General features: G+C 41.8%; 3 protein-coding genes across 6 annotated transcripts in view; 2 read left to right on the top strand and 1 right to left on the bottom strand.

Moving 5' to 3' along the window:
* The window catches only part of PKD1L3 (polycystin 1 like 3, transient receptor potential channel interacting), an 88,663-nt gene extending 88,032 nt beyond the window's left edge, over positions 1-631 (top strand). The window contains 1 exon segment of the mRNA XM_064273501.1: positions 485-631. Coding sequence (XP_064129571.1) covers positions 485-631 — 147 coding nt within the window.
* IST1 (IST1 factor associated with ESCRT-III) lies at positions 151-20,735 on the bottom strand. Of its 2 annotated transcripts, XM_003417059.4 has the most exons (10): positions 20,611-20,735; positions 9,537-9,639; positions 8,940-9,120; positions 8,239-8,326; positions 7,805-7,888; positions 7,128-7,238; positions 5,972-6,172; positions 5,254-5,346; positions 4,019-4,067; positions 151-2,587 (listed from the first exon to the last, which is right to left on the bottom strand). In XM_003417059.4, the coding sequence occupies exons 2-10, from the start codon at positions 9,622-9,624 to the stop codon at positions 2,388-2,390; spliced, it is 1,095 nt and encodes a 364-aa protein (XP_003417107.1). In that variant the 5' UTR covers positions 9,625-9,639; positions 20,611-20,735; the 3' UTR covers positions 151-2,387. The 2 variants fall into 2 exon arrangements, with proteins under 2 accessions (XP_003417107.1, XP_023412423.1); XM_023556655.2 differs by lacking the exon at positions 5,254-5,346 and having other exon boundaries at positions 20,611-20,711.
* The window catches only part of ZNF821 (zinc finger protein 821), a 38,458-nt gene continuing 37,363 nt past the window's right edge, over positions 20,691-21,785 (top strand). For all 3 annotated transcript variants that reach the window (XM_023556652.2, XM_064273826.1, XM_064273821.1), the window contains exon 1: positions 20,691-20,953. The gene's annotated coding sequence lies outside the window, so the exon portion shown is untranslated. The remainder of the gene's footprint in view (positions 20,954-21,785) is intronic.

The following is a 21,785-nucleotide window of genomic DNA, read 5'->3' as shown; positions in this document are numbered from 1 at the left end:
TATATTGTATGGATCCCTGTTGGCACAGTGGTTAAGAGCTCAGGCTGCTAACCAAAAGATCGCCAGTTCAAACCCACCAGCCAGCTCCTTGGAAACCCTACTCTGTTCTATGGGATCGCTATGAGTCAGAATCTACGCGATGGCAACAGGTTCGGGTTTTTTGGTTTTATTATATGTCACTAAAGGAAAAATTTAAATTGCAAATGTTCTTAGAATACAAATTAACTTAATGCACAGTATTACCATATTCCCTTTATTAGTCTCAACAGCTCTGCCAACCATTTTCTGAGGAAACCCAATTTACCAATACTTTTTTTTTATATTATGTTCTATATCTACCCTCCTGTAAATCACTGACCCTCAACCATTAAGTAGTGGGAACACTCCTGCTCAACACCCAATCATTAAAGGAAATAATTTTGCATCCTCAGTACTTTTTCTCTCCAACATTAGTAATGATTTAAATTTTCTCAAATAGGCTCAGAAAGAAGCTGCACTGATAGATATGCTGCTACAAAAGCTCTCGAGTTTATTAGGGATCCTGCAGCACCAGAACACACCCTCGTCTAAGCAAGCCGCCATGACAGCAGCGGGCACTGGCACTGAGGTTTCAGATGATGGCCTCTCTTAATCCTGCAACCTCCTATCTGAACTTATTACTACTTCTTATTCTTAGCATATTAATGCTTTCTTTGCATGGCATATCTTAGAAAATTATAGACGCATGTAATATATTTTGTTCTTAATTCTGTAAGTCAGGAATTAAAATAACCTTGGCTCCAAGTTCCTATGCTTATTGATCCTGGCACTGTCAGGACAGAGCTAACACTGCAAGAATGATACAGGAGAAACCAGCTCTGCTGCCAAGCAGCAAGTACCAGAACACCCCTCACCCAAGTTCCCAGATGGCCATGGGAAATGGAGGAGTCAGAAAAGAAGTGAGCTCACTGCAGCTTATCAAAATAAAGACATAAGCATGAGGTTTGGCTGAGGGGGAACACTGTCACAAAGCAAGGAAACTCTCAGGTGTCATCTGGGCTTAAATACAGAGGTCAAATGGCATTCCTGCTCCAGACAGCCACATTCCTGATGGAGCCAAAGCTGAGGTCTGGCTCACACACTAGCATGGGCTGCTTGCTTCAAAAACACTCTACTAAAATCCAAACTTGTCCTTCATTTGACCACTGGAGAAAGCAGGGCACAGAGTCTTTATTAGCGGCTACTGAGCTATGAGATACAAATCAATCAAAAACACTGAAGAAAAATTGCTTGAAACAAGTATGTACAGATACACTACACTGAAGAGAAAGTCACTTCTTCCAATCCCAAAGCCAGCCCTGTGGGGAAGGATGGCCTTGGACAGGGAGCAAAGGAGCACATAAGTTACAATAATAAGAATCTCATCCATCCAGGGAAGCAGAGAACTACTAGAGCCACATGGGCACCAAAAAAATTATCTGAGATCAGTTTTAAAAGTTCCATTCAATCATAAAGTTTTCAAATGAAAACAAGTACTTCTCCTGTAGGCTTTCCAGCTCACTACCCAAGAGAGACTTGGGTACTTAAATTAAGGCAGCTGGATGCCCATCCTAGCCTTGAATGGCAATTTCTGCCCACTGTGTGGCCTGTCCTTCTGTCAGTGATGCAATCCAACAGAACATGCTATAGGGAAAAACAGGAATTTACAGTGCTGCCCTCTGGTAAAAAGGAAACAGCACTCAAAGCAAAAGGCCACAGAGGGCTTCCCTGAGAATCCAGTAGAACTAAGAGAGGCCAGCAAATTTCCCAATAAACTTTGCAACTGGATCCAGGTGGAATGGTGCCCTGTAGCAAGGAGTAGAGTATATGCCAATGAGAGGGCCCAACTTCCAGGAACCGTTACAATGTCTTCTTGAGTCATTTTCTCTCTCTCCTACTCATATTAGAGAGCAAGAAAACACATTCTCTCCCACCACAAATCCCTCTGCAGAGAGGTTTTTTTTTTTCCTACGTCTAGCACTCAGCACATGGCTGAGACACTTTGTGAAGTGCTCTTCTCAACTGTCCAGCCATCAATGGCAGCTCTCCCCACAATGCTTTCACCTTCTCACTCTCCCATGAAGGGACTGTGGAACAGGCCATAAGAGAACCTGGGTCACACTGACAGGAAACAGACAAGCACAGCTGCCAGAAACCAGCTGCTCTAGCCTCACAGTCTCCAGTCATTAGTCTCTTAGGAGCAATAGAGAACTGGAAAGCAGCAGAATTTGGCAGAGCAGGAAGAGAGCCCATAAAAGAGTACACTCAGTGATGGTTAATAAATGAAATGAATTTGATGGAGATTCTGTTACAAGAAGCTGCTGCTCAGTCCCCACTCCCAGAAACTGGAAGTGGCCTGGTTTAAAGGCCTATGTTTTCTTTTTTAGCTCTTCAAATCTCCGGGAAAGATCATCAAAGTCAATGTCTTCAGAAGCTGAGGTGTTGGCACCAGCAGATGCAGTGGGTAGTGTGTCTGGCACAGATGGCAACTCTGGCAGTACAAAATTATCATAGTTATCCACAGGTCTGGAAGGAGGCTTTGCAGAGGCTTCTGGCTTGGGTCCAGGACCTAATCAGGGAAAGAACCACAGTGTTACAAATGCCACAGGAATTGCTCAGGTCTTCAAAACTTACAATTCCCTTTGGCAGAAACAATAAAACAGTCAAAATACAGGCAAAGACAATGGTTTTTAAAAGATGATTAAAATTCAATTGTGAAGGTCAATGAAAATTTTCAGGACAGCTAACATACACATTTTCTAATTATAGACGAATTCTATTTGGTTTACTTTCCTGCAGTGAAAAAGAGAATAAGGACAAGTCAGACTGTGGTACAAGTCCCACTGAGGTACACAGACCATTCGTTTAAACTATCCTCTTTCACAAAAGTCTGCTTCTGTAATGACAAAGTGCAGAGTGGCATCAGAATTTTGTTGGAATAAATCCTGCTTCCTTAAGAAGAGCCACTGTCTACAACTTAGGGGAAAATTCTGCACAAGGCATGTTAATGTCCGTATTATTTGATTTAATGGGATCTGATCTATATTTTTAGTCTTCTGTTTTATAAGTTAAAATCATCCCCTCTCTACCTACTGCATATTTCTATTTATATATTAAGTTCTAGAACAGGCAAACTATAGTTATAGAAGATCAATGGTTTGATCTGCAACTGATCATGGGGATGCGGATGGCGCAGGACCCATTTCGTTCTGTTGTGCAGGGGCTAGCCATGAGTCGGGGACTCAATCGATGGCAGGTAACAACATAGAATATCAGAACACTGGTTGCCTCTTCGGGGAAGGGTGAAGCTGCTTGGAAGGGAGCACAAGGGAACTTTATGGGGTGATGAAAATGTTCTGTATCTTCATTGGGGTGATGGTTACATGTGTTTATGTGTGGTTACATTATCAAAACTCATCAAACTATATATTTAAGAATCTGTTTTATTGTGTATAAATTACACCTCAATAAATGTCTCCAATTTAAAAAAGATCCCCCCTCTGGGTTTCTGGGTAATGTTTTATGTTTTGATTGAGTGGACAGCTACATATATGGGCATACTTGCTGTATGAAAATTAAGCTGTACACCTATGACCTGTACATACTTCCCCCTATTTAACTTCTCTTTAATGCCCCAATTAAAAAATATATGTATTTTTTGGTATTTCCAGGCACAATGGAAGTTGTAGCAGCAGAAACAGAAATAAAGAATGTGAGAATGACTGAAAAACCAGAAGACAAAAAAATAAGAATGAGTGAAGAAGAATGGTGATGCCACTACTAGAAAGAAGGCTTGGCAGAACCTTTTGGGCAAGAGAAAAGCTTTTATTTTTAGAAGAGGGAAATCCTGAGTTTTGTGTTAACCATATTGCATTTGAGGAGAGGACAGGGCATATGGGCATAATGCCACGGACTTGAAAATAGTCTGAGGGAGAAACAGTAATGAGAAAATAGCAGGGGGCTTAGCACTGAGCCTTGAGGGTTTCTGACTCATACTCACCAACAATCTGTGCAGAAGAGACATTCTTATCAGCATTAATGTCATCAACCTGAAACACAAAGGTTGTTACTAGAGAAAAAGCAGTGACATCACTGGAAAAAAGTACCAATACTGATATAAGCCCCTGCGTTTTCCAAAAGCTAGACTGCTCACCAAAAGCAACAGATACTGGTCCAAAGAAACTGCCCCTCCAGCCCCTGCACTTCTTTCTGACCTTCCCACCAGGTAGCACCGTGATGAACTTTAACAGCAAAGCAGAGAAAATGAAAATTCTTACTAGATCATAACTCCTTTCTTTAACCTGTTATCTTTGCCTTCTGGGCAGAGAGAAAGCACTAAGCCGCTGAATACCTCTACTCTAAGAACCAAGTCCTCAAATACTGATAAAGATCTCCTACCTAGTTTCTACAGACATCGTGGGCAATGTTTCAATGCATCAAGGCCAAAGAATAAGAAAAACTCAGGCCCAACATAAAACGCATCGGCTAGAGATAAAAACCAAAGGAAAAAACACTAAGCAAGCTCAGGAACAGGGGGATCTTTCTAGATGAATAATCTGTACAGCAAATGCCACACCAGTTTGTTCTCTCAATGATGCTTCAGATGAAAATGGTTCTCAAAATGCATAAACTAACTGAGAAAATGAGGCTAGCAGAAAAGAAATGATCCTAAACCAAAGCTGTTACAACCACCTAAAGTTCAAGGCATCATTACCCTATTAGCCATTTAGAGCAAGTTTTGACTACAGTCTAAAATATGAAATTAATAGACTATAGGCTGAAATTTACTAACTGGATACTATACTTCAGTTTAAGACAAAAATTTGGCCACTATTAAAAAAACTATTCCTTTATGTGAGTACTGAGAACTTACAAAACTGCTGTTTTAATTACTATGATGGTCTGGCATCAAGGCTATACCAGCTCAATGTAATTCTCTGTTTAGCCAAAGAAATGACTGGTTAAGTGCCCTATTAATGCTTTCTAAGACATCGGCAGCTTCTTCCTGATTCCTGGCTTAACTGCGAACAAAGAATTGCCACCACCGATGCTGCCTGCCACCACCACCACTCCCCATTCCCAGGGAAGTGTGAAAGCAACACGAGAACCCCAAAACAAAAACAATGCCAGTACTAGGAGTTGATCAAAACTTTGCCTTCCCTGTGGCCATTATTTTGCTCTGTCTTCGTGGGGATTCACTCTCCTGCTGCTTATAAAAGAGGCTCAGGCACTTACAGATTCATACGATGGGGGAGTTGCTGGTATCTGAGGTGGATGAATATTGGGAAAGGCCTGATAAGTCCCCACTGGCAATCCATTGAAATCCGACTGCAAGGGGAGAAAGGGAATATCAGAGACACTACTCCCTATTTGTGATTTCTGAGGGCGGTGTGTGTGTGTGTGTAGGGCGGAGCATGTATATATATTTAAAAGCCCCAAAAGAAAAAAAAAATCCCCCACAAGGACCACATATGGTCAGGATTCCAGAAATTTTTAAACATCAATAGCCAAAGGACTATTCTTCAATTTACTAAATCAATTGCTTCAATGTCTACAAGGCAAGAGTCTAATGAGACCTTCTTATTAGCAAGAAGATTGTCTTCAGAGATTTTTCTACCTGGTAGTAAGTGGCAGTTAATCATTTTTGGAGAAACCCACTAGCATCCCTACAGCAGGTCCCAAAGGTGTTCAGTAAATCTACATGGAAAGGGTTTTCCAGCATCATTTCTCTAGATTTTCTTACTTCATTAGCTACAGCTAACTAAAAGACTTTCTCCAAATCCCAAAAATAAACTTTTTTTTTCACAATATGATCACTAGGCTAATACCAAATGTTCTTACTGCTAAATCCTCTTGACAACCTATAATTCTTGAGTGTATTCACAAAGCCAATTTGTCATCTTCTATTACATTTTCTAGAGTTCACATTCACACTATTTATGAGTATACTTACTGGTCCCTTTGGAAGTGGATATGAGAAAGGAGAACCGGGAGATGGCATGGGCATGGGCATAGGTATTGGCACTGTTCCATCAGGTCCACCAACTGGTGTGGTGAACCCACCACCTCCTCCTCTTCCAGGGCCACCTTTCTTCACATCATCTGTGAATCCAACATCAATAAGATCTGTCTCTACCCCAGGAGGAGCTTCTGCCTGTGAAAAAGAGAAAACCATATAATTAACCCATGTCATAGGCCAGGTTCCTCAGGAAGCAGACTCTGAGGTGCGGATTAGCCTGAAGGAAGTTTTCTGAGGGTGGTCTTGTGAGAGCAATACCTGTGGGGGAAGTTAAGGAAGCAGGGTTGGGCAGAGGGAGAGGTCGAGGTGCAATGCAGTCACAACAAAAGCCTCGGCTGATACTCTAGGGAGCTCTGGAGCTGGGATGGACCTGCAGAGGTGTCCTTGATTGGGACAGGGGGCAGTCTTTAAACCTCTGCTTTTACTGACCAGTTACTGGATGCAGGCTGCACCCAGGAAAGAGTTGTGACTTTGGATGAGGCAGCTCTCTTCAGCTGAGGGCCATCACTGGAGGGTACTCAGCTGCTGAGTCATCAATACTCTCAAGAGCTGGAGTAATAATCACTTCTGTCCCTAAAGGGGTAGTAGGGATGTCTTAGCAGCAAATCGAAGCACCCACTACACTCCATCGACCTTAACTGCTGAACGATCATTGTTTGTCTATTTGTCCTCTGGCACTGTAAGCCTCTTCAGGACAGGGACCTTGTTTTTATTTAACTCTGTATTTCTCAGCTTTCTGTGCAGTCTGGAACTTGGCAGGCACCAGTAGTGTTTCATGAACTATTTCAGGTCTTGGGACATTTCCTGCTATCCACAGCAGCATTCTCACTTCCTTGAAGTTTACAGAAAAGTAGCAATAATGCCACTTTATATATGTACCAAGGTTTGTACCTTCTCAAAGGGCTTTCAGTCATTCATTTCATCTGATCCTTAAATACCCTGTGAGATATGCAAGCAAAGGCACTAACCTGACAAAGGTTTAAACTCCCGCATACAAACTTCAGCTACTGCAAAGAATACGGTCATTTTTCTGAGAAGGTCATATCTAGAGACTCATCTTCCTTTGTACTCTGGGACATTCTAAACTTACCATGACCACAGAGTCAGGCTCATAGGGCACATTGTAATTCTTGGCAATTTCAATCAGGTATCTCTCCACCAAGATTTTGGGTGGAGCCTCCACACTCAGTTTGTGCATTAGCTGTAAGTCAAACATCCAGGGGTAAGTTAAAATGTACTTATACCAAGGAGCCTAATCCTAATCTAATTAATTCAATTTTGTTCCTCTCATTTTACAGGTAAAATTAAGAAAAAAAAAAAATGAGGTTCAGACCAGTTAAATGGTATTTTGAGTTACAAAGCACATTTTAAGACCCATGTCCCTCTCTCTCCCTCTCTCTCCCACACACACACACACACACACACGCTCTGGTTATAAATGGTCTTGTGTTGATAAAAGACTGATACTGCTGCCTTCCACACTTGAATTCACCTACCCTTCTCCCCACCTCACTTCTAACTCCACTAATCACAAAGGTAAAATATGTAGTGAAGCACAAAGGAAAAAATCAGGAAAGACAGAGTACCACAATCAGAGGTACAGGACAGGGGGAAGGTGTTGACTGAAATTCCAGCCAGATTGCTTTCCTTTTCACTCTATGAAATGAACTCAGTCATCCAGTGGTACCCAGAGAATCACTGCAGGCAATAAGATAGCTATACTCCCACCCTGCCCACTGCTTCACATTTAACAAGTATGTTCATTACCCTGTCATTAACAGTTCCAATCTGGTTGGTTCTACATAACTTGCCATATTCCTTGCTATACTTGGCACACAGCTGATCGGCAACCTACAAAGAAAAAAGAAAAGCATATAAAGTGGAAACGACTCCTACAGACTGCTTCAATCATCCTCCTGCTAACAATGAACACACTTCATGACAGAATTTCCAAAAAACTGATGTCTGTAAAACCTTGAGGGGTTCACATTTATTCATTTGTTCAACCATCCATCCACTGAGTATTTATTATGTGCCAAACACTAGTATAACCATTATAACATGCAATATAAACACGATGGACAAAAACAGACACTATTCCTACCCTTATGGAGATCTCTAACGAAAAAAGTAACTTACATTCACCAATCTTTCTAACAATATGAAAAACTACAGACATTTGTGAAACTGGTTATACTCACTATTTTCAACTCAGCTACTTCTGACTGGAGTCGAGGAGCAGCCCAAATCAGTGTTGACACAGATTCAGCCAGACCAGAATCTAGCTCCCTAATAAGAAAAAAAAAATCAGTAAAATATAATATTATCTAAAATGAACAAAACCCTAGCTTTTGAACAGCATATCAGATAGCTTCTAAAGCTTTTGGGAGGCCTGGTGGTACAGTGGTTAAGAGCTATGGCTGCTAACCAAAAGGCTGGCAGTTCAAATGCACCAGCCACTCCTTAGAAACCCTACTCTGTCCTACACAGTCATTATGAGTCTGAGTCAACTCAATGGCAATGGGTTTGGTTTCAGTTTGTTAAAGCTCTTTCACAAATCTCAACTGATTCTTCCAACTCCAGGCTTCTAGCCACTATCCTCATCTTATTTTACTTCTGGGGAAAAGCAAACTTAGACATGGTAAGTGACAAGCTCAAAGCCACACAGCCAGGAAATGGTTGAGCCAAGACTCAAACCTAGGCCTCTTGATTTTAGATTCTACACTTTTTTCCCAACAATTTTCTACAGTTAGACCAAGCCTTCAGGTAACTGGTAGGAAAAACGTCCTTGGGTGTGTGAAGTAGTCCCTTAGAGCGAGCCTCCTATGCCTAGTAAGAAACCAATATTACTTCTTTCTCAAATTTCAGATGGGAGTTAGGTCTACGAATTAGACTATCTTACTTCATAGACTGGATGAGGCCAAACCGAGCCAGCAGCAAGTCACAGTACAGCTCCAGGATCTCCATGGCCTCCACAAGGTAGTCTTCACGGATAATGTGCTCCACTCGGATCCGAGCTCGTTCATCCTTCCCAGCAGCCAGATAGTCGGCAATTTCCTTCCTTGCTTTCTGGGCCAGTTCCGCTAAAGCACAAATCCCATCCTAGTCACATTAACAGTAGAGTACACTAGGCTCTGGCCCGTGGTACATCCCAAGAGAGAGAAGTGGGCCATTTTTGAGCTATGTCCTAGCTCACTCTCCCTTAGCAAATCTAATGCAGAATCTGCTTTGTCTAGGTGAGAGCACTATTTATACAGGCAGAAATTTCCAACTCAGGAGCCATCTTTACCTATTCCATAGAAACTGAGTATGTCCCTTTTCCTGCAACAAAACGATCTGAGTCCTACTAGTCACAAAGCTACTCAATCTCAAGTACAGAAATGCACCCAAAGTTTAAAGGTCCTAAGACTTCATAGCACTAGGCTGGAAGACTAATTACTGGGGTGCTAGCACCCAGTAATGTATTTTGCAAAAGATAAGGCAATCATGGACTACTCACTTTTTTTTTTCTCCAATAGTTTAAGACGATTTATGACTAATCTCAAATTGACTCGTAAACGCTCAGCTTTAAATCCAGAGCCCAACATGCTGTGCTGTTCCTCCTGGAAAAAGACAAGAAGCACCATGACTATTTTCAAGTTAGAATTAGTTCAGGAAGTAACACCTCTTAGAAGGTGGATTTTTGTGTGTGTGTCTGTTGTAGGTGAAATTCACAGTGCAATTTAGTTATTCATTCAAAATTTATACACAAATTGTCTGTGACACTGGTTGCAATCCCCGTAAAGTATCACTACTATCCCCCTTTCCCTTTATACCCAGGGTTCCTTGAGTACATTTGTCCAGGATTCCTGTCCCTTCCCGCCTTCTCATCTTTGCTTTTGGGCAGGTGTCGCCCATTTGGTCTCATATACATGATTAAACTAAGGAGCACATTCCTTACGTGTATTATTGTTTTCCCCCACGTGTCTGTCAGTTTGTCAGTAGTCATTATACCAAAAAGAATTAGACAATGTTCAACCATTTCAAGAGGTAGCATATGGTCAGGACCCGATGGTACTGACTCCAAGCTGCTCTGAAGGCATTGGTGAGAAACGAGGCTCCAGGAATTGATGGAGTATCAATTGAGATGTTCCAACAAACGGATGCAGCGCTGGAGGTGCTCACTCGTCTATGCCAAGAAATATGGAAGACAGTTTTCTGGCCAACTGACTGAAAGAGATCCATATTTATGCCTATTTCCAAGAAAGGTGATCCAACCAAATGCAGAAATGATAGGATAATATCATTAATATCACATGCAAACAAAATTTTGCTGAAGATCATTCAAAAACGGCTGCAGCAGTGTATCGACAGGGAACTGCCAGAAATTCAGGCTGGTTTCAGAAGAGGACATAGAACCAGCGATATTGCTGATGTCAGATGAATCCTGGCTGAAAGCTGAGAATACCAGAAGGATGTTTACCTGTGTTTTATTGACTATGCAAAGGCATTCGACTGTGTAGATCATAACAAATTATGGATAACATTGCAAAGAATGGGAATTCCAAAACACTTAATTGTGCTTATGAGGAATCTTTACATAGATCAAGAGGCGGTTGTCCGGACAGAACGAGGGGATACTGATTGGTTTAAAGTCAGGAAAGGTGTGCGTCAAGGTTGTATTCTTCCACCAAACCTTTTCAATCTGTATGCTGAGCGAATAACATGAGAAGCTGGACTACATGAAGAAGAAGGGGGCATCAGGATTGGAGGAAGACTCACTAACAACCTGCATTATGCAGATGACACAACCTTGCTTGCTGAAAGTGAAGAGGACTTGAAGCGCTTACTAATGAAGATGGAAGACCACAGCCTTCAGTATGGACTGCACCTCAACATAAAGAAAACAAAAATCCTCACAACTGGACCAATAAGCAACATCATGATAAACGGAGAAAAGACTGAAGTTGTCAAGGATTTCATTTTACTTGGATCCACAATCAACAGCCATAGGAGCAGGAGTCAGGAAATCAAAAGACACGTTGCATTGGGTAAATCTGCTGCAAAGCACCTCTTCAAAGTGTTGAAGAGCAAAGATGTCACCTCGAAGACTAAGGTGGGCCTGACCCAAGCCATGGTATCTTCAATCACATCATATGCATGTGAAAGCTGGACAGTGAATAAGACTGAAGAATTGACGCCTCTGAATTATGGTGTTGGCGAAGAATATTGAATATACTGTGGACTGCCAAAAGAACGAAAAATCTGTCTTAGCAAGTACAGCCAGAATGCTCCTTAGAGGCAAGGATGGCGACACTGCATCTTACATACTTTGGATATGCTGTCAGGAGGCATCAGTCCCTGGAGAAGGACATCATGCTTGGCAGAGTACAGGGTGAGAGGAAAAGAGGAAGACCCTCAATGAGGTGGACTGACACAGTGGCTACAACGATGCGCTCAAGCATAACAACGATTCTAAGGATGGCTCAGGACCGGGCAGTGTTTCGTTCTGTTGTGCACAGGGTCGCTATGAGTCGGAAACCGACCCGACGGCACCCAACAACAACATTATTGTTTTATAAACCAAAAGCCAAACCTGTTGCCATTGAGTCGATTTCGACTCATAGCAACCCTACAGGACAGAGTAGAACTGCCCCATACGGTTTCCAAGGAGTGGCTGGTGGATCTGAACTGCCGACCTTTTGGTTAGCAGCCAAGCTCTTAACCACTGCACCACCAGGACTGTTTTATAGGCCTATCTAATCTTTTTTTTCTAATCTTTGGCTGAAAGGTGGACTTTGTGAGTGGCTTCAGTTCTGAGTTAGCAGGGAGTCAGCGCCATAGTCTTGGGGGTTCCTCCAGTCTCTGCCAGACTAGTAAGTCTGGTCTCTTTTTTTTTTGTGAATTTGAATTTTGTTCTGCATTTTTCCTCCCATTCTGTCCGGGAACCTCTATTGTGATCCCTGTCAGAGCAATCGGTGGTAGTAGCCAGGTGCCATATAGTTTGGGACTCAGGCTGGTGGAGGCTGTGGTTCATGTGGTCCATTATCCTTCGGACTGATACATTCCTTGCGTCTTTGGTTTTCTTCATTCTCCTTTGCAACGAACATGATGGGACCAATAGATGTATTTTAGGTGACCGCTTGCAAACTTTTAAGACACGGTCGCTACTCACCAAAGTAGGATGCAGAACATTTTCTTTATGAACTATGTTAAGCCAATTGACATAGATGTCCCCAGAGACCATTATCTCCAGCCTTCTGCCCCAGAAACTCAGGCCCTCAAGGTATTTGGATGTGTCTAGGAAGCTTCTATGGCTTTGCCTTGAGTAAGCTGTGCTGACCTCCCCTATATTGTGTGTTGTCTTTCCTTTCACCAGAGTGACCACTTGCCTACCATCTAGTTAGTGATTTCCCCTCCCTACACCTTCCCTCCCTCATAACTATCAAACATTGTTCTTTTTTCTATGTGCAAACCTTTTCTTCAGTTTTTATAATAGTGGTGTCGTACAATATTTGTCCTTTTGTGATTGACTTATTTCACTCAGCATAACACCCATGTTGTGAGATGTTTCACAGGTTCGTCACTGATCTTTATCACTGCTTAGTATTCTATTGTGTGTGTGTGTGTACCACAGTTTGTTTATACATTCATCTGTTGATGTATACTTAGGTTGTTTCCATCTTTTTGCTATTGTGAATAATGCTGCAATGAACACAGGTGTATGTATGTCTTATTTCTCTAGGATATATTCCTAGGAGTGGGATTGCTGGATCCTATAGTATTTCTATTTCTAGCTTGTTAAGGAGGCGCCAAATCATTTTCCACAGTGGTTGTATCATTTTACATTCCCACCAGCAGTGCATAAGAGTTGCAAACTTCCCACAACTTCACCAGCATTCGTTATTTTTCTGTATTTTTTTGATTCATGCCAGTAATGTCAGGGTGAGATGGTATCTCACTGTAGTTTTGATTTGCATTTCTCTGATGACTAATGATCACGAATGCTCATGTGTCACATGTTATCTACCTGAACGTCTCCTTTGGTGAAGTGTCTGTTCATATCCTTTGCCCATTTTTAAACTGGATTGTCTTTTTATCCTACAGGTGTCTGATTTCCCTAGAAATTTTAAATATTATACCTTTGTCTGACATGTCATAGCCCAAAATTTTTTTCTAGTCTGTTGGTTCTCTTTTTACCCTTTGGTGAAGTCTTTTGATGGGCATTAAGTGTTTAATTTTTAGAAGATTCCATTTATCTAGCTTATTTTCTGGTGTTTATTGTTAATTACAGTTTCTACCCTGTTTATGCCGTATATTAGGGCCCCTAATGTTGGTTCTATTTTTTCTTCCATGATTTTTATAGTTTTTGGTTTTATATTTAGGTCTTTGATCCATTTTGAATTCGTTTTTATGTATGGTGTAAGGTATAAGTCCTGTTTCAGTTTTTTAGAGATAGGCATCCAGTTTTGCCAGCACCATTTGTTAAAAGGACTGTCTTTGCCCCACTTAATGGACTTTAGTCCTTTGTCAAAGATCACCTGACCATGGGTGGATGGACTTAAATCAGGATTCTCAATTCTGTTCCCTTGGTCTATGTGTCTGTCATTGTACCAGCAGCAGGCTGTTTTGACTACTGTGGCTGTATAGTAGTTTCTGAGATCAGGTAGTGTGACGCCTCCTTCTTAGTTCATAAAAAATGCTTTGCTTTTTATCATGGGCCTCTTTTCTTTCCACATAAAGCTAGTGATTAGTTTTGCTAACTTGTTAAAGGATGCTGTTGGCAGCCTGAGACCAGACAAACTAGATGGTGCCCAGCTACCACCTATGACCACCCTCACAGGGAACACAACAGAGAGTCCCCGATGGAGCAAGAGAAAAGTGGGACAAAGAACTCAAATTCTAGTAAAAAGGCCAGACTTAATGGTCTGACTGAGACTGAAGGGACCCTAGAAGACGTGGCCCCCAGACTGTTAGTCCATAACTAAAACCATTCCCTAAGCCAACCTTTCAAAGGCTAGATAGGACTATTAAAACATTAAATAATATTTGCGAAGAATGTGCTTCTTACCTCAAGTAGACACAGACTATGTGGGCAGCTCCTGTCCGGAGGCAAGATGAGAAGGCAGAGGGGGACAGGAGCTGGTTGAATGGAAATACAGGGTGGAAAGGAGGAGTGTGCTGTCACATTACAGAGAGAGCAACTAGGGTCAAATATAATGTGTGTATAAATTTTTGCATGAGAAACTAACTTGAACTGTAAACTTTCACTTAAAGCACCAAGAAAAAAAAAAAAAAAGAATGCTATTGGTATTTGGATTGAGATTGTTATATCTGTAGATCGCTTTTGGTAGGACTGACATTTTCACAATGTTCATTTCAGCCTTCCTATCCCTGAGCATGGTATGTTTTACTATTTATGTAGGTCTCTTTTGCTTTCTCGCAATAATGTTTTATAGTTTTCTTTGTATAGGTCTTTTGCGTCCCTAGTTAGATCTATCCCTAAGTGTTTTATTTTTTTAGAGGATATTATAAATGGTATTGTTTTCCTGATTTCCTTTATGAAGTTCTCTTTGTTGGTGTATAGGAATCCAACTGATTTTGTATGTTGATCTTATATCCTGCTACTCAGCTAAATCTTTGTATTAGTTCCAGTAGTTTTCTTGTGGAGTCTTCGGTGTTCTCTAAGTATAGGGTCATATCACCTTCAAAAAGGGATAGTTTTACTTCTTTCTTTCCAATCTGGATGCCTTTTATTTCTTTTTCTTGCTTTATTGCTCTAGCTAGGACTTCCAGCACAATGTTAAATAGGAGTGGTGATAAGGGGCAACCTTGTCTTGTTTCCATTCTCAGAGGGAATGCTTTCAGTTTCTCTCCATTGAGAATGATGCTGGTTGTTGGTTTTCTATAGATGTTGAGGAATTTCTCTTTTATTCCTTTCTATTAAGTTTTTAACAGGAATGGGTGTTGGACTTTATCAAGTGCCGTTTCTGCATCAATTGAGATGACCTGTTAATTCTTTTCTTTTGTTCTGTTTATAAGGTGGACTACATTGATTTTCTAATGCTGAACCATCAATGCATACCTGGTATGAATCACACTTGGTCCTAGGATATTGTTTTTTATATGACGCTGAATTCTATTAACTAGGATTTTTTTTGAAAGCTTTTGCATCTATATTGAGAGATAGATGTAATTTTCGTTTTTTGTAGAGTATTTGCCTGGCTTTGGCATCAGGGTTATGCTGGTTTCATAGAATGAATTCGGGAGTATTCCTTCCTTTCATACGCTCTGAAATAGTTTTGAGTAGTGCTGGTGTGAGCTACTCTCCGAGTATTTGGTAGAATTCTCCAGTGGAGCCATCCAGTTCAGATTTTCAATCTCAGTTTGTTAATTTAGGTAGGCAGCGTGCTTCTAGAAATCTGTTCATTTCTTGTAGGTTCTCAATTTTGTTGGAGTACAATTTTTCATAGTATTCTGTTACAATCCTTTTTATTTCAGATGGGTCTGCTGTAGTGCTCCCCATCTCATTTCTTATTTGGGTTACCTGCTTCCTCTCGTCTTTGTCAGTCTAGCCAATGGCTTCTCGACTTTGTTGATCTTTCCCAAGAACCAGCTTTTGGTCTTGTTGATTCTATTGTTTTTTGGTTCTCTATGTCATTTATTTCTCCTCCAATCTATTATTTCCTTTCTTTTGGTGGCTGCGGGCTTCTTTTGAGTTGTAGGACTAATGTTTTGATTTTGGCCCATTCTTCTTTTTTGATGTGTGCATTTATTGCTATAAACTGACCTCTGAGCGCTGCCTTTGCTGTGTCCCAAAGGTTTTGGTATGATGTGTTTTCATTCTCATTTGATTCTAGGAATTTTTTTTATTCCCTTTCTGATTTTTTCTATTACTCAGTTGATTTTAAGCAAGGTGCTATGCAGTTTCACTGGTGAACAGGACAGAAAAGTGAAGGGTGGGAAAGTGTCTTTCTCTAGTTACCAAGTGCTCTATCTCCTGTTGGGAGCTCAATCAAGTTGCCTTCCTGTATTCTCTGTCCAGGATTGTTGCTGGCTGTGCTCAAGATGGTGACCCGGTGGCGTGTTAGTTGGTACAGAACCTCCACCCTGTATCCTCTTTTTTCTATTTTCCTTCAGTTTCTTCTTCCACAGTTTTTGATCTAGTTCTTTATCCCTTCATTCGATGCTTAGGGTCCCAGGACTGACATTTTAATCTGTTTTACTTAGTTTTTCAGGTCTCTGCTGCAGAGGGATGGCGCACCATGTTAGCTCTGCCTCAGAAAGTGGATTATTTGACACAGTAAACCAAAGGGGTTTTCTAATGTAAGAAAATGATGTGATTGATTTCACATTTTTAGAATATCATTTTGGCTGTTATGTGGAGATTAAGGAAAGATAATAATGGAAATAAGACCAATGAGAAGGCTAATATTAGAGTCCAGACAAGAGATGATAATAGCTTAGACTAAAGTAGCTTACAGTAGTGTTGAGAGAAGTGGTAGAATTTGAGCTCTATTTTGAAGGCAGATCTGAAAGAACTTGGTGGTAAATGAAATAAGTATCTATGTATTATTGCAGAAGTGGGGTAATAAAAAGACAAAGAAGCAGGAAGGTCCCCTGCTTCTCTCAAAAATCTAAACAGGTAGTAGTGGGAAAAGATTATTGAATTTAGACCCAAATTCAAAGACATTCTCTCATCTTCTTAGTTCCTAAAATCCTACTAACTCTAAGCCTTTGGGAAAAACCTAATGCCCAAGATCACAGAACTATCATTAACATCTACTCACACACAAAAACATATACAAAGGGATGTAAAGTCCAAGGAAAAAAACTGCTGTATAAAATTCTATAACAGAAAGCTATTTACCAAGACTTTCACTGAAGAACAGACTTAGAGTCAACACAACCATCACCCACACGATTTTAGGTTATACCATTCTGCACTGACCACTGTGCATTCTAAGACAGCAAATTTCTATATATGTCAATTAATTCTATACCCAAACTTCAAAACACAAAACATCTAACTAAGCAAAAGCTCGGTCTAACAAGGTAACCTAAGAATGGGCAAATCAAAAAAAGAGATTCAATGTACAGAACACTAGCAGTAGTATTTGTCTGCTTGTACATAAATCACTGTCCTAGTTATCTAGTGCTGATCATTTGTGGTATCTATTAAATACCACAAGTAGGTAGCTTTAACAAGCATGAATTTATTTTCTCACAGTTTAGAAGGCCAGAAGCCCAAATGCAGGGTGCTGGTTCTAGGGGAAGGCTTTCTCTCTATCAGCTCTGGAGGAAGGTCCTTGGCTCTTCTGAACTGCTTCTGGGCCATCTTCATGTGGCCTGGCATCTCTCTTCCCCCATCTCTGCTTCCTCGCTTGCTTGTTTAATCTCTTTTATATCTCAAAAGAGACTGGCTCAAAATACACCCTATGCTAATCATAGTTCATTAACATAACAAACACAACCCATTCTCAAATGGGGTTCTAACCGCAGGCATAGAGTTTAGGATTTACAACATATTTTGGGGGGACACAATTCAATCTCTAACAATCACTATTAGAAACACCACATACATTTTCCTTTTGTAAAGTTGCCTCTAGAAGCCATTATACATTTAACACTTAATCTATGGCCCACTTTAAAATGTGCCTTGCATGTTAAGAAGTCTCTGGGACCATTACACTGAATTATGTTCCATTCCATTCATCTACTATTTACTGATTATCTGTATGTCAGGCACTGTGTTAGATGCTAGGGATAATATGAAAAACAAGCACAGTTCTGCCCTCAAAGGAATATACAGTCTATTGGAAAAGACCATTAAGAAATCCCGGCAACTACAATACTGTTCGACAAAAACTATTAATTCTAGAACAGTTCTCAGCCAAGGCAATTTTGCCCCCCAGGGGACATTTGGCAATATCTGGAGACATTTTGGGTTGTCAAAACTGGAGGGAATGCTACCAGCATGTAGTAGGTAAAAACAAAAAACCATTGCCATGGATTCTAACCCATAGCAACCCGACAAGACAGAGTAGAACTGCCCCATAGGGTTTCCAAGGAGTAGCTGGTAGATTCGAACTGCTGACCTTTTGGTTAACAGCCGAGTTCTTAACCACTGAGCCACCAAGGCTCAAACCAAACCCACTGCCACTGAGTCAATTCCGACTCATGGCGACCCTATAGAACAGATTAAAACTGCGCCACAGAGTTTCCAAGGAGTACCTGGTAGATTTTAACTGCTGACCTTTTGGTTAGCAGCTGTAGCTCTTAACCACTGCGCCAACCAGGGTTTCCATCTAGTAGGTAGAGACCAGGAATTCTGCTAAACATCCTTTAATGAACAAGGCAGTGCCCCACAACAAATATTTATCCCACCTAAAATGTCAATAATGTTAAGATAGAGAAACCCTATTCTAGAGAAAAGACACCTAATCTACTGGGAAGGTTATAAAAGGCTTTCCAGAAGGCAAGGCCTGAGTCTTTAAGGACAAACAAGATATTTGTAATTCAAAGAGAGTGAGTGAGTATGCTAGACAGATGGAGAAGTGTGTGCAAAAAACCAGGTACCAGAAAGAACAGGAGTCTTCTGAGAACCACAAGGTCAGTACAGTTGAAGTACAGCATTAACTACAGTTTATGCCATAACGTGTCTGTCTTATAAACATAAATTCCTCTATCTTTTGATATTTAGGTCATATAAACAATGCTGAAATACTCATATGCATATTACCTTTCCTGTATATGGAATTAGAAATCCCTACATGGTGCAAGAAGTCCCTGGGTGGCACAAATGGTTGTACACTTGGCTACTAACTGAAAGGGTGGCAGGTTCGAGTCTGCTCAGAGGCACCTTGGAAGAAAGACCTGACAATGTACTTCCAAAACATCAGCCACTGAAAACCCTATTAAGCACAGTTCTAGTCTGACACACACTGGGTTGCCCTGAGTCACAATCAACTCAATGGCAACTGGGGGTGATGGTGGCTATTTGAAATTTTTTTGTTACGTCAGATTTTCTGAAGTTTCATTTTTAAATCAGAATAGACCACAAATAATTGGGACTTGGTTCTGATTATTTACAACAACAGAGCTTAAACTGAGCAAACTAGAGTTGGACATTCTGGAGCTCCTTTGCATTTAGAAGCCAGAGAGAGATGCAGGAAGAAATGGAGGCAAAATTAAAACACCTAATTCAAACAAAACAATGACATTACTTTAAAAACGAGAAGATTTTACCGTTTGAAAGCACACTTCTATCTTCTAATGACTACCAAACCTTCCTATACCAGAAGATGTGGTTCTGAGGATGCTGTGAAAGCAGTTTCCCAAGGACAACTGGTTTGAAGGTACAGGAACCAAAAGGCTTCTAACTGGGATATATACACATATACTTATATTCTTAATGTAGTCTATTGTTTTATTAAGTTAAAAATAATAATATATACATATAAAAACAAACCAAGCCCACTGCCAACGAGTCAATTTCGACTCATAGTGACCCTATACAACAGAGGAGAACTGCCCCATAGGGTTCACACAGACAGATATAGATACATATAGACAGACAGGAGTTGGGTATAGATGAAACAAGATTAACCATGAATATACTGATCATTGTAGACGCTGGATAAGGAACATGGAAATTCATTATACTCTTCTGTTTACTTCTGTCTGTTTGCAATTCTGCATAACAAAAACTTAAAAACAACACATAAACATAACAGAAAAAAATGACAATCTCCAAGAGGAGCTGTTAAGACCAGACCTTAATTTTACTAACAGAATATAGTGGCTGTGTCATTTGTGATTATCTTACACTGTATTACCTAATTATTAAACGGATGCTCTTGGGCTCCGATGCTTGTAAAAATTTACGGTGTGAATTTCAAGACCTCATCTCCAACACCCCGGAAGGGGAGCGCTGAGAATATTAAAAAAAAGAGAGGAACTAGGACAGCGACCCAGACTCCTGACAGATCTCACCATCAGACACGTACAGGGGTCTGCGAAAGGGGGAAGAGGCACCTGCTTGTTTCACTGAGGGAAAAAAAAAAAAAGGCGACTTAACTTTCTCCGGCCAAATGGAGCCTAAGTTCGGGCCTTCCCGAAACAAGGCCAGAGAAGCGGCCATCTCACCCCGTGGAAGCTGAAGGGACTCGGGGGCGACCAGCTTCTCACGGGCACTGGAGACACAGAAGACTGTCTAGGCCAGACGGCGTAGTGGTGTCGCCCTTAGAGCCCAGGTTGAGCTGTCACCGACGGGTGTCGATGGAGGTCGCGGCGTTTCCGCCTCAGGGAAGAGACACCTTGGGGCTGGAAAGTTTTGAGGCTTCAAGTGCCCAGGATGACAGGTCTCCAAGCAGCCCTGCCACGCCCCTCGACTCCGGACGCCTTCCGCGCCACGGCCCCTCCGGCCTGACTCTCAGATTCAGGATCCTTCCCTTTCTCCTCACCTGCAACCTCCAGGCTCGCCTAAACCCCGGGCCTTAGCACTGGCCAGCGCCTTCTATATCCAGACCACAAAGCGGAGACTTCTAAATCAGGAAAACAAAGACCCCTCACGCCAACAAAGCCACACTCACGTGATTGAATCCAGGCGAAAGACCCACAAAGCCGACTTCGCTATCAACTCCCAGCACCCAAAATGGCGGCTTCCTATGCCTCACAACAGCAAACGCGGCGGAGGGATCCGCAGGGCCGAGCCAGCCACGCCCTTCTTTCCAGGGATTGGCTGGGTTCCCGGCTCCCGAGACTCGAGTCTTAAGCACCGCCCGGCTCCCTCTACCCGCTCCCTTCGGAGCCGGCGCTGCCGGGGACTACTTCCCGCAGCGGAGGCACGGTTGTAGCGCGCGAAGGTCAAGTCACCTGAGTCACCAGCGGTGGGTGCGCCCTGCATTCCATCGGTCTCGCCCTGGGCGCGGTGAGGTTAGTGTTGCTAGTTTTTCTCCAGCCGTGTGCCCCTTGCACTTGTTCTTTATTGTTCCCGTCCATGGCAAAACTGGCTCCAGTCTGCCTTAAACGCATGGAGTTAGTCCCTGAGATTTGCTCTTGTCCCTCGCTAGATTCTCCACTCGTCCTCGAGGACTTTCTGCCCGAGTCTCGATTTCTTTGCTTTAGGCTGAGTAGCCAAGCGAGTTTCGACCCCTCTCTGGGAACTCACCACTCTGTTTACCATGGTCTCTCTGTTTCCGTTTACCTACCCTGATTCTCTTGCCCTGCTTTTAAAGAGTCTGACTGACCTTTCAACCTGAATCTCTGGGATCTGATTTAATGTGTTTCCTCAGCACCACATTCTCTGGCTATTTACCTTATCTCTGTATTCAGTGGAAACTTTTTCACTTGGTTTTCTTTGTTTTTAACTTTAGAATCATTCTCATGGCTTAGCATTGAAAGGGGCTTCCTGAACTCTGGCTTCCAGAAGGGGGTAATCCTGCCCCCTTAATGTAGAGGCTGCATCTAAAAAAAAAAAAAAAAATCAAACCCGTTGAGGTGGAGTGGATTCTGACTCTTAGTGACCTTACAGGACAGAGTAGAATTGCCTCACAGGGTTTCCAAAGCTGTGTTCATGGAAGCACACTGCCCCATCTTTCTCCCTCAGAGGGACTGATGCATTTGAACCGCTGACCCTGACCCTTTGGTTAGCAGCCCAGAGCTTAACCACTGCACCACCAGGGGTCCTAGGCTGCATCTACTTATGCCAAAAATGTGGGTGGCTGAATTGTGATGGGGCAGCCATATGACAAGTATGGAGCTGTGC

Source organism: Loxodonta africana, chromosome 21 (genome assembly GCF_030014295.1).
Source record: "Loxodonta africana isolate mLoxAfr1 chromosome 21, mLoxAfr1.hap2, whole genome shotgun sequence".
Taxonomy (NCBI): Eukaryota; Metazoa; Chordata; class Mammalia; order Proboscidea; family Elephantidae; genus Loxodonta; species Loxodonta africana.
The sequence above is the reverse complement of the archived record's forward strand: the minus strand, read 5'-3'. Positions and strand labels throughout refer to the sequence as shown.